We start from the raw sequence: 12,170 nt of genomic DNA on the forward strand, positions 1-12,170 counted from the left end.
TCCACGCTGCCGCATGTGCAGTTTGGGACGCATAAGAGCAGGCGTTCCGCCAAGGTGTTTCCTTACATCTCCTTTTTTGATAAATTCATTTATAAGGAGTGGAAACGGCCTTCCAAGTCCTTTGGGCTGTGGCGCTTTTGCGGTCCCTGTACTCTCTTGGGCGCTCTCATGCGTCCGGTCTTGGCTTCGGCCGTGGTCTCTCAGACTCGGAGTGGGCTAGAATGTTACATCGGGGTCTTGCGGAGGAGAACGTCTCCCCCGCCTTTGTGGAATTGACGGACCAGTTGGTTCAGGCCTTCGTTATGTCTGTAATTCGGCCTTGGATGCGGCGCCCTTGGTGTCCAGGGTGTCGGTGTCAGCTTCGCCGTTTGCTCTGGCTTAAGTGCTGGTCGGCGGACCAGACTTCCAAGAAGGCTCTTCAAGATTTGCCCTTTACTGGGGACCGTCTGCTTGGTTCCACCTTGGATGAGGTCATTAAGGATCTGACGGGGGGTAAGAGTACCTTCCTTCCCCAGGCGCGCAAGACGGGACAGCGCCGGGAGCCTGGGTCTATCTTCTCCGCTCACAAGCGGCTTTTTCGCCCCCCGCCCTCCGAGGGCCGCCTTCGGCTCTTTGCGGATTTCTGGCTGGCCCACGTCTCCGACTCTTGGGTCCGGGAGCTGGTTTCTTCTGGCTACGAGCTTGAGTTTTTTTCCCGTCCGGGCAACCCTTCGCGGTTGGCGGATCTCAGTCGCGCAGTGGTGGACCTTTGGTCCCAGCGGGTGATTGTTCCTGTTCCCTCCGCGGAAAGATTCCTAGGGTTTTATTCAAACCTGTTTGCTGTGCCCGAGACAGAGGGGGTACGGCCCATCCTGGACCTCAAACGCTTGAACACCTTCGTGCGGTTCCGGATGGAATCCCTCCGGTCCGTGGTGGCATGGCTCCGTCGGGGGATCTGCTGGCCTCCATCGATATCCGGGATGCATACCTTCATGTACCCATTTGCGAGTCTTATCGGCGATATCTTCGTTTCGCGGTGGGGGTGGACCACTTTCAGTTTGTGGCGCTGCCCTTCGGGCTGGCGTCGGCCCCACGTGTGTTCACCAAGGTGCTAGCCCCGATTCTGGCGCTGTTGCGTTGTCGGGGGGTTTCGATCGTGGGGTACCTGGTCGATCTGCTCCTACGGGCAGAGTCGCATTCTTCCATGGTGACAGCTCTGGGGGTCACGGTGCGGTCCTTGGAGGAGTTCGGGTGGCTTCTGAACCTGCAAAAATCTTGCCTGGTGCCTTCACCACGCCTGGATTATCTGGGTTTGGTTCTGGACACTGTCATGGCCCGGGTCTTTCTTCCCCGGGACAAGCTCCTGAAGCTCCGTTCCAAGGTTTTCGGCTTCTGCGGACTCGCCAGTGGTCGCCCATTCGGGTTGCATGCAGGTCCTGGGTCTCATGGTGGCCTCCTTCGAGGCGGTGCCTTTTGCACAACACCATACCAGGACCCTGCAGAGGGACATCCTGGTACAGTGGGACAAGTCCCCCCTGTCATTGAACAGGGAGATTCGGATCTCTCGGGAGGCGAGAGCCTCCCCGCGGTGGTGGCTTCAATTTTCGATCTTGGTGCGGGGAAAGTCTTTTCTTCAGGTACATTGGACGGTGGTCACCACGGACGCCAGCCTTTGGGGCTGGGGCGGGGTCTTGGGCTCCTTGACCGTGCAGGGTCGTTGGTCGCCGGGAGAGTCCCGTCTGTCGCTTAAATGTGTTGGAACTTCGGGCGATCGCCTCTCTCTTCCTCATTGGTCGGCCCGGCTCCAGGGTCTGGCGTTTCGGGCCCAGTCGGACACCGCCTCTGCGGTGGCGTACCTCAACCACCAGGGCGGCACAAAAAGTGTGGCCGCGGGTCGAGAGGTGTTCGGGATTCTGTCCTGGGCGGAACATCGAGTTCTGGCTCTCTCGGCGGTCTACATCCCGGGAGTGGACAATTGGCAGGCATTCTGTTGCCTGTGTCCTTCAATGAACGGAGAGAAAAGGATTTTACGGTGAGTACAAAAATCCTATTATCTGAAAATTAGGGAGTTATCTGAAATTCCAACTGTAGTTAAAGGTGAATTCACACGCCTTGGTCCTCTGCCAGTAGTTTGGAGACAGATGTAATGTCATATTGGCAGCTAAAGTCTTTTGTCTGACTCTGCTCTTCTCCATTGTTGGGACCTTGTCAGCTGAATGCCAGCTGCCTTTCCTCAGGAGTATTAGGTGACAGTCGTGACCATAGTATCACAGTGTCTGCTGAGCTTTCCTCACTTTTATTACCTTTGTGTAATAGAGCCAGAAGCCAAAGCCCACAGAAGTTAGTATGTTGTCAGGTTACTTTCCAAACCTCAGGAATAAAAGGTAGGATAGGGCTCAAGGTATGATATTCTAATAAAATCCAGTTTATAGTTTTGGAAAAACTTGGTGATGGCACCAGCAGTCATTTATATTTACCTTTCCTTCACCACCTCTCTGCTTTGTTCACAATACTGAGCTTACACAGTGGTGAAGAATCTATGCCTGCCCCCATATGTCAGAGATGGGTGCCTGAGCTGTTCATTACCAGGCATCGGTGCTGTCATGTCAAGGGGCATGTGTTACATGTTTCCCTATACCATGAAGTACAGAGTACATCCCTCTTGCCAAGGAACAGAGAAGCAGGGGTGCAAAGGTGAGGTACTTTTATACAGCTGGGGCTGTGTATGGCTTGGTTTTGTCAAAAGGATTAAAATCAGATTATAAGACTTGTGACTAGCTTTGCTTTTTGAAAAAAATTCCAGTCTTACTCCCTCCATGAAAATATAATAGACTTCTAAACTGTCAGAATAAAAGTGAACTAGGCAGATGGGAATGCTTACATTAGTAAGAAGCAATAATAGGAGCTAGAGCCTGGACAATCAATAAAGGATTCATGAAATGTAATTAGTGGATGCACAGGATGTGATTTTCTTGTGACATAATGGAACAGTCTCATGTAGCTCTGAAGGAAATTGTGGGGAAATGGAAATTCATCACGATAGACAGAGGGATGCTTGGATGTTGAAGATGATTTGAAAAATAATGAAATTACCTTTTGTCTATAAATATTAATGAATGTATTACTTTACAGACTTGGGCCCTGCATTCTTTGTCCATCATCATTGATTCCTCAGGATCGCTATACTATGTTCACATAGAGCCCACACTTACCCTTCTCTTAACTGCACTGTTAACAACATCGCCGTCACATGCAGAGGTTCATCGAAGTCTGGGGCGCTGCTTGAGTGCTCTTCTGAACATCCTGGGCCCAGAACTCCAAGGTAATAATCATATGAATAGGACTATTTACAGGTATTTAAAATTGTATGTTTGTTAAAATGCATTTAAAGCGGAATTAAACCCTCCTATTCTTATGCAACCAAAGACAGTGCCATCTCCACCTCTATTGAGATCTGAAGGTGCCATGGTGCTGCAGGTGTGGTCAGCTGACAGTTGACATAAGCACACTGGCAACTGTGACATCTATCACCAAAGGCATGCCTTGAATGTATCATACGCTGTGCATAAACTAGTAGCCAGAATATAAATAAGACTGTAGAAAACTGCATTAGTCCCTGAAATTCATATAGAGTGTTGTAGACCCTCAATAGAAATGTATCTCCCGTCTGTGCAATAAATGGCTCAACTTGCAACAGATTCAAGTAACTGTCCGTAAGGTGTATATGAATCTGTTTTAGAATTACCTAAGATAAGTTATTGTCTGCAACAAAATACTTGCATATGCAACACAATTTACGCCAAAATGGAAGACGTCTTCTTTACTTCCACTTTTCTTATTACTAACATGACGGAATTTCTTAATGAATTTGTCACAGCCATAGTACCAGAACGTTGAAATTGTCCCACTTCAGAACTACCAAGTCTGACAAATTTAAAACACATTGAGTAGTAAACATGCCAGGGATTACTGTAGGGAGTTTCTAAAGTGGATGGCTAGGCAAAGTTGAAAATACAAGATGAACTAGAGTTAGGGTAACCCTTCTTCTGCCAGCCAAACCCCATAGATTATCCTCCCACAGCTATACAGCAGATGGACTGTTCTGGTCTATGAGATATAGATGCAGCTGCTAGTGGTAGTAGTATATTTTCTGGAGTCTGGCAAGCGGGAGCTGATGAAGGTTACCAGCTTATGGTATGGTTTATGGCTCTACAGTGTATTTTATAGTGTGTATTGAGCTACTGAATTCATGATTACCGATGTGATGAAACCATCCCTGAAATGGTCCTGCTTTTAGGAAGCAAGACACTTGGCTCTCTTTGCTTGCACTGCAGGACCAACATAACCATACTCATTCCTCTTTCTTAACTCCACCGATGCCTAATGCTCATTTTTTTCCCCCCTGTATTTTGGATAGTGTAGGTCAGGGCTCAAAATTTCCACTCGCCCGCTCGCATTTGGCGAGTGGAAATAAAGAGAGGGCGAGTGGAAATTCAGTCAGGCACGCGGTCACGGATCGCGTACCTGACTATGAGAGCAGCCGTTCCTTGCTGTCCTGTCCTGGGTCCGTTCCTTTCGGCCGGAGCTCTGACAGTTCTGAGCCCCGTTTGAAAGGATGGATTAGTAAGGTCTGCAGACCTTACTGGAGCGAACGGGGCTCAGAACTGCAGAGCTCCGGCCGAAAAGGAACGGAGCCAGGACAGGACAGCAAGGAGCGGATAAAAGTGTAATTTCATAAGATTATTTAAGAGGGTGGGTTTAGGGGGCGGAGTTAAGGCCGAGGCAGGGTTGGGGTTAGGTGGGGCAACTGGTGGCGAGTAACTCTTAAGGCCTGGCTAGTAGCTCAGGACTTGAAATTTTGAGCCCTGGTGTAGGTAATGGGTAAAGACCCTGTTAGGTTTTTTTTCTTTTTGCATGTGTCCCACTGAGGAGCCTTCCCTTCACTTCCTGCCCTGTTGACACAGGAAGTAAAAGTAAATCTTTTTAAACTGAGGCTAATCCCTTTGGAAAATGTTCTCTCCGTTCTTGTTTTGGTGGCCACTCAAAATTCTGGATGTTCTCTCCCTTTCATTCCTATGGTCACCAGGACAATTATAGAAGACTATCCTCTACAGTACGGGCACAAGCCACAATAAAAACCTGACCTGGGTTTGCCTTTAGATACTCTTTTGAGTCCCTTCAGCAGATAATTCTTGGATTGTCTCTTCTATGAATATGTACGTTATAGATAAATGTACTAGAGTGCACATGGTTTACATATAGAATTCTGGCTATATATATACAGTATTTATCCAAAACTTTTATCAAGTTTGACCTCTTTTTCTGATTCGTACCGGAAACTTGTTTTTTTTTAGGCATGTTGCTTTCTATAGCCTTTATTGGCTAGCTTGTTCCTCATTTTCTTATATTCTCTTATATATCTTTTTACAATCCTGTCCATAAATGCTTTCATTTATTCCCTTGTGCTTTCTTTACAGGGAGTGGGGACTTGGTTTCATTACAAAGGAACTACTGCTTGTTGGCGTGCTCAGTGATGCAAGAGAATCCAGACTGCTTGGTTCAAGCCCAGGGCATCTCCTGCTTACAACAGCTACACATGTTTGCCCCTAAACATGTCAACCTGTCCAGCTTGGTGCCAACCTTGTGTGTAAGTGTTGTCATGTAGAGATCAGTCAGTGCTGATTAACATGAATCTCTTTTCTTTGTCCGCTCATTGCTTGCAGGAAACTCATCATTGTATACTTTTCTATTTTCCATTTATTTAAGAGCTCTGATGTCACCATATTTGAGGTCTAAAGATTTCTTAATAAATGCTCTTTTGGAGGGGTGGCATACTGGCACATGGTGGTAATACTGCAAGCATTCCATTTTTTTCAGTGGAGTAGGTTTGCGACGCAGTACAGCCGCAGCACACTGCGCTGTGCCCATAAAGCTTAATGAAATGTCACTAGTGATATTTCAATAAATTAAGCTCTAAAAAAAAAATCTGATTTGCCAGAATCACGACATCAACACTGTAACTGCTAACTCACACTACATGTGCATTATAGCACAGCGACGGGTGTGAATGAAGCCTAAAAGTTTTATAGATTACTTTTATCTTTTAGGTGAGAGCACACCTATGTTTTTTGGGCATTTGCATTTTCCCTTGAAATAAATGGAAACGCATTGAATCGCGCTTGTTTTCATGGATGGGCATGGCCATGCTTATATGCATTGACATGCTTTTTCATATTTATCTGTTGGGTTCAATAGAAAACATACATGCCTAATAATGCATTGATGTTTTTATCAGCCTTGAGCTTTTACTAAATATAGTCATCATTTGAATTCTGCCAGTAGTGCTCAAAAATAACAGAGGCGATTCTTTGTGCCAGGTTTGTGTATTTACCAGGCTGGTAACACAAAGAGGAAGATAATAGGAGTAGAAGCTTGAACTAGTTCCTGATGTGCTGTTATTAATTCTAGTTGTCCCTTCCTCACACATCTGTCATTTTTATCTCCTGCAGGAGGTCTTGCTGGATAATTCTGTTTTGGTATGTCACCTCCTTACCCAATGTTTGCGCTGTGCCTTCTTGCATCCCTCTTCTTTGTACTGCAAACATAAGCACCCTTCCAGCTTTCAGAGCATTTTAGTCTATTTTGTGAGAGAAATAGTCCAGAGGAGCTTATCTGCTGATGTTCTTGGCGTCTAAGACATAGGCTGGTAGAATATGCAGTGTTGTAGGATGTTACTGATCCCATGTGTAGGAGGAAGTGAAAGGGGTTTCCTACCTTTCAATTGTAGTATAGGCCATGATGTAGTGTTTGCCAAATGGGGTTGCCTTTTGTGTGATCCTTTTGTATATTGGTGGCGGGAAATATATAGGTTCAAGCTGCCCTGGGTTCGTTCTATTCCATCCAGTCTTCCATCCTGCAAATGCGTGCTCTTATTGCAGCCTGTTATGTATCCATATGCCAATGCTAATGGTCATGTGATCCCAGCTGAAGGAGAGAATCCGAGCTCTGGCAGTCTCTGGCTATTTGGCATTGTCTGTGGTTCAGTCTTCAGGCCCGTGCAGCTGACTGTAGTTTGTTTTTTCTGCAGGACAGATAAGTATATTTTATCTAATGTTCTATCAGAACGGTTGGGTAGTTTTAGCTATAGGGTTACTTAAAGTTTAGAAATACATATTGTCAAAAGAAAAGCGGGAATCTAGAAAGAGAAAATTGCATATGAAGAAACTCTGTATGGACAGAGTTTTCAGTCATTTGAAGGTAGAAAACCCCCTTTAAAAAAACTATGACCCTTACCTTCGAAACATCATCCTAATACAGATGTTTTGAACATGCTTTTTCACAAGCCTTCCTTTGTATTAAAAAGCACATTATATTTTCCTAGATCTATTATGTCTTTTTCATTTGCAGCTTGTGTGTGTGTTTTGAACTGTTTGCACATCATCACAGTCTATAACCTGCGTTACATCATCCCGCCAGTGCTTTGTTCATGCTCTGTGTAACCAGAAATTATTCCTTCTTCACCTGTAGTGAAGTGGGAAGTACTGGATCATGGCCACTACACTGTTTACTGCTTTTGTGCATGTGGCATAACATTTTCTGCAGTGTTTACACCACCTGTTGCTTGACTCATTTTGATATAAACATTTATTCATGCTGGTTGTATCCGTTTTGTGTATTTATAATGTTCAAGCTGTGCAGTTTTGTTCTCTGCTGTATGATAAAAGTTTTCTTTCCCATTCATTAAGGGACACAGGATTCTGAGACACTTGGGTTATGCTGCTGTCTAATGGAGATCAGCCCAGGATAACCACTCCCAGCAGACCTTTCTTATGGACCTACTAGCCCCAGATGTCCTTTTATGGAAATTGTAAGATTCCAAATAATAAGTGTTCAGTTCCCACTGTAGATAAAGCAGTCTTAAAAAGGCACTCGTGAATCCTGTTGAGGATGCGCCTGTTTTTAAGGATCCTATCAGCAAACGCTTGGGGCTATTTCCCCACATTTCTTTCTCTGGCTGGCCCTGCATTGCTACCTGCCATGGCTGTGATGCTTGTCTGTGAAACTTTAGGAAAATGGACTAAGAAGATATCAGGTTTCCCTCCAAGGAGTTCTACTTCACAGTCCCTAAACCAAAAGAGGTAATCTGCCCCATTTTGGATCACAGGGCCTTAAATGTCTTTATTCGGATCCCAAATATTTACATGAAATCCACCAGATTTCTCGTAGCCTCACTCCATCAGGGAGACTTTCTGGCCTCTGTGGTCATCACTTGCATGTCCCTATTTGTCCAGCGCCTATCCACCCAACAACTTTTCACTAAAGTTCAGATTCCTGGACTAGCCTTGCCACGCTCCCAGGGTATTGCACATGAAAAGCGTACTTTTCATGTACTAGAAATACTCGGTGAGATGAATCCTCACCTTTCATCAAGGGCCAGATCTCATCACTTGCGATCTTGTTCTACAGACTGCTAGCCTCATATTCTGTGATTAAGGCCTTTGTTCATGGTGTCTCTCATGTAGTTGTCCCTGTGCATCCACCTGTGGTTCTCTTGGCACTGTCTTTTGAACATTCAAGGAATATTTCCCTTACAAGGTTGCTTTCCTTGTTGCCATCACCTCTACGAAGCCTGTGTCTGATGTGGCTGCTTTTTTTTGTAAAGAGCCATTTTTCGTCTCACATGAGAACAAGATGGTGTTGAGGTCTATGACATTCTTCCTTCCTAAGGTGGATTTGGCCTTTCACTTTAACCAGCATATTATTCTCCTGTCTGGGTGTAGTGTGTGCTAGGCATGTCTATCTCACAGCCACTGCTTCCATTAAGAAAAAAAGAAAAAAAAGTCTCTCTTTGTCATGGAGAAGGGGAACCAGCTTCTTGCTTTACCATCTCTAGGTGGCTCAGACAGGTCATTCAAACTTATGGTCTTAGGCCTCATTGACACAGACATGCACAGCAGTACAGCGTATATGTGTGTGCAGAAACCTGCACCCGGGAGTGATAGCTGTTGTGTGTAGCCGCCTGTACAACTCATTAAGTCTCCTGCTACACGCTGACCCCCAGCTTGCAAACTTTTGCATCCAGAGGCGTGCAAGTTGAGGTTAGAGTGTAGCAGTACAAGTCAGTAACTGGACGCGGCTGCACACTGCTACACTCCGACCTGAACTTTCACATCCATACAAGTATGGATTCACAAAACTGGTTGCAGAAGTTTGAAAGTTCAGGTTGGTGTGTAGCAGCTTCGTTCTGTCATTTAGTTTTACTGGCAGCTACACACACCAGCTGTCACTTCCGGGCGCAGGTTTCTGCATGGATGTGCATGTTGTATGGCTGTGCACATCTTTGTGAGTGAGGACTAAAGGTTCCACCTTATCCTGTGAAGGTGCATTCTACAATGTCCGAGTACTTCTTAAGCTTTCCCAGCACCAGACAGCTATTTCTCAGAATTTCAAGGCGGCCACCTGGTTCACACATTTTCTATGTTTTACCAGGTAGATATTCAGGACTCATCTGATCCCGGTTTCAGTCCTAAAGTCTTTCAGGCAGCACTTTGGATTTCAGGCAGCACCAAGTTGTTGTTTGGGACTGTTATTGTTCTAGTGTTGTTACCCACCCTTCAGTTGGACTACTTTTGGGTGCCCCAGTTGTTACTGAATCCTATGTCCCTAAATGAACAAGAAAAAAATAGAATTTTTGTATTTACCATGAAATCTATTTCCTTGAGTTCATTGAGGGACATAAGCTACACCACTCTGTGTGCATGATTTTATTCCTAGTATTGCTCTTCTACCAAATTAAGGCATGTTAGTAGTGAGAGGGGTCATGCCGCGCTGGTCGCTATTTTGTTTTTCTCAGTCCAAATCCTCTTGTAGGCAGCAGTACAACCTCATTCTCTGAATTCTGTGTCCGTCAATGAACTCCATGAAATGGATTTTACAGTAAGTACCAAAATTAGCTCTTTTTCCTGATGACAACTTCAACTTGAATGATAATCCCCCTGCCTAGGTCCTTCACCTAAAGAAACAAGAAGTCCCATCCCTACCACAGCTCCTAAGTGTTTCCCTGTTTCATGTGGCAGTGGATGTACAGTATTACACCTACCGTATTTGCCGCCGTATAAGGCGACTGGGCGTATAAGACGACCCCCACCCTCCTCATGTATCACTTCCCCCTCCCTTTTAGATTGTAAGCCCTCAGGGGCAGGGCCCTCCTTACCATCTTGTCTTGAATTGTATTGTGATTGTAATGTCTGCCCTATAATGTAAAGCGCTGCTCAAACTGTTGGCGCTTTATAAATCCTGTATAATAATAATTATACGCCGGCAAATACGGTATGTTGCCACAGACAAAAGCATTGATGCAGCAGGATTGCTACAGCCTGAGCGGTGGAGGCCTCTTTTCCTGCTAGGCACTTAGGCCAAGTAGCACTCAGTGGAGGATGCTGAAGAGTAGAAGTTTTTTTTCCTCAAATGTGTCCAGGAGGCAGCCTGTTGCACCTGAGTAAGTGACCAGAAATGGTCTTGCTTCTGGTTGGTGGTGATTACTTGAAAAAAAGCAGTGAAGCATAGTGTCCACTCTCTTATGAGGGTGTGAGGTAGAGAGCTGAATTAAAGCAAATGACACAAATCATGTTTATTTTAATCTGGAGCTTTAATTCAGCATGTAAAAGGAAACTGTATTGCTAACCTTTTTCTGAAAACTCGAGATGCCTGGCTATCTCTGGCTCACCACCCATCATGGTCCACTGTCTTGGATAATAGGGGGCTCAGGCCTCAGGAGTTGCATTTTGGGATATCTTGTTGCAGGGTTCATGCATTATTTTACTTTCAGGAAATGGAGGGACATAAGGGGTGTTTAAGGTGACACTGGAGTGACTAATATAAAGGTAAGAGGTAGCTGCTGATTGCTTATGCCATGCCATCAGCTTTTGTTATTTTCTACAAAAGCGTATGTTTGTGTAGACAGTTGTAGAATGAAAATTCCCCGTCTCTGAATGAACAGAAAAGTCATATGACAGATTGTCCTGGAAAGCAAAGCTGGCCAAACACCAGTAGAATTTGTTCAAAAAAACCCATTGGTTTGATTTCCTAATAGTCAACGAGGTTAAAGCAATTTCAACTGTAGTGTTGAAAAGAAATTGAAGGAGCAGGATGAAAATATTTCTGCAACAAATGAAATTTCAACACTGAATTTTGGTTTTCCTTTAAGAAACTCCATTTGTTCCATTCATCCCATAATTTAATGTTAAAATCAAAGATCATTGACAGAAATTTCAAACAACATCCAGCAATCACTGATGGCATTATTGAATATTCTGACGAGATTGCTACACAAATCCGAGTGATACTCAAATAAGTTACATTTTTGTTCATAATTCAATCGGCAGCTCCTATGAGACTAGAATCTCAATACACATTAGTAAAATAAACAAGAATTTGTAGTTCATCACAGGAGTGAGCTAGGGAACAAAAGTAGCCACCCTCCAGAAGGAAGGACAGTGTCAGCACCAATTCAGAGATGATTTGAGGATCTACAGCCGAGTGATACACAAATAAGATACATCTTTGTTAATAGTGAAGGTACTTGAATGCATTTTTAAGGTTTAACTCCTGTATTTAATGTAACTTTAAGTACCTGCTTTAAGTTGACTTGCTTCGAAATTTCTCCCCCATCTTTGGTAAAGATAAATAATGTAATTTGTCAATGTTGCAAATGCTCTGAATACAAACCCTTAGACCACTGGAATAAGACATTGTGTACGTTGTACAATTTCTATTTACTTTGTGATTAACATCTCTGTGTAAGAGTGTGAATGTCCTAGCCGTGCCTCAACACCCCTATATTTGTAAAACAGGCAAATCTAAAATAATTATCACTGCACTGCAAGGGGTAAGTGCTAGTTTATGTCTAGGGGACACTGTTAAAGCTGTTTCACGTACCTGATTCCCGCTCCCTCCATCTCTGTCCATGCTGACTGGTCCTCGCAGCCTCTTCTCCCCTTCGTTCTGATGGTCTAAAGACCGTTGACGTCATCAAGTGTTATGCAGGTCAATGGACCTGCGTTAGGCGTAAGAATGCTAAGGGACATTCCAACATCCGGAGCAGAGAGAGGGGGGGGGGGGGGGGGGGGGGGGGGGGGGGGGGGAGGCCTGGGAAATAAAGCAAGAACAAAAAACAAAACAAAACAAACAAA

At 44.7% G+C, this 12,170-nt stretch overlaps 1 protein-coding gene across 1 annotated transcript in view; it reads left to right on the forward strand.

Annotated features, from left to right (window-relative positions):
• HEATR5A (HEAT repeat containing 5A) overlaps nt 1-12,170 on the forward strand; it is a 74,075-nt gene that overhangs the window by 34,494 nt on the left and 27,411 nt on the right. The window contains exons 19-20 of the mRNA XM_018554155.1: nt 3,112-3,301; nt 5,457-5,626. Coding sequence (XP_018409657.1) covers nt 3,112-3,301; nt 5,457-5,626 — 360 coding nt within the window. The remainder of the gene's footprint in view (nt 1-3,111; nt 3,302-5,456; nt 5,627-12,170) is intronic.

This window comes from Nanorana parkeri, unplaced genomic scaffold (genome assembly GCF_000935625.1).
Source record: "Nanorana parkeri isolate BGI_ZX_2015 unplaced genomic scaffold, ASM93562v1 scaffold144, whole genome shotgun sequence".
NCBI classification, from domain to species: Eukaryota; Metazoa; Chordata; class Amphibia; order Anura; family Dicroglossidae; genus Nanorana; species Nanorana parkeri.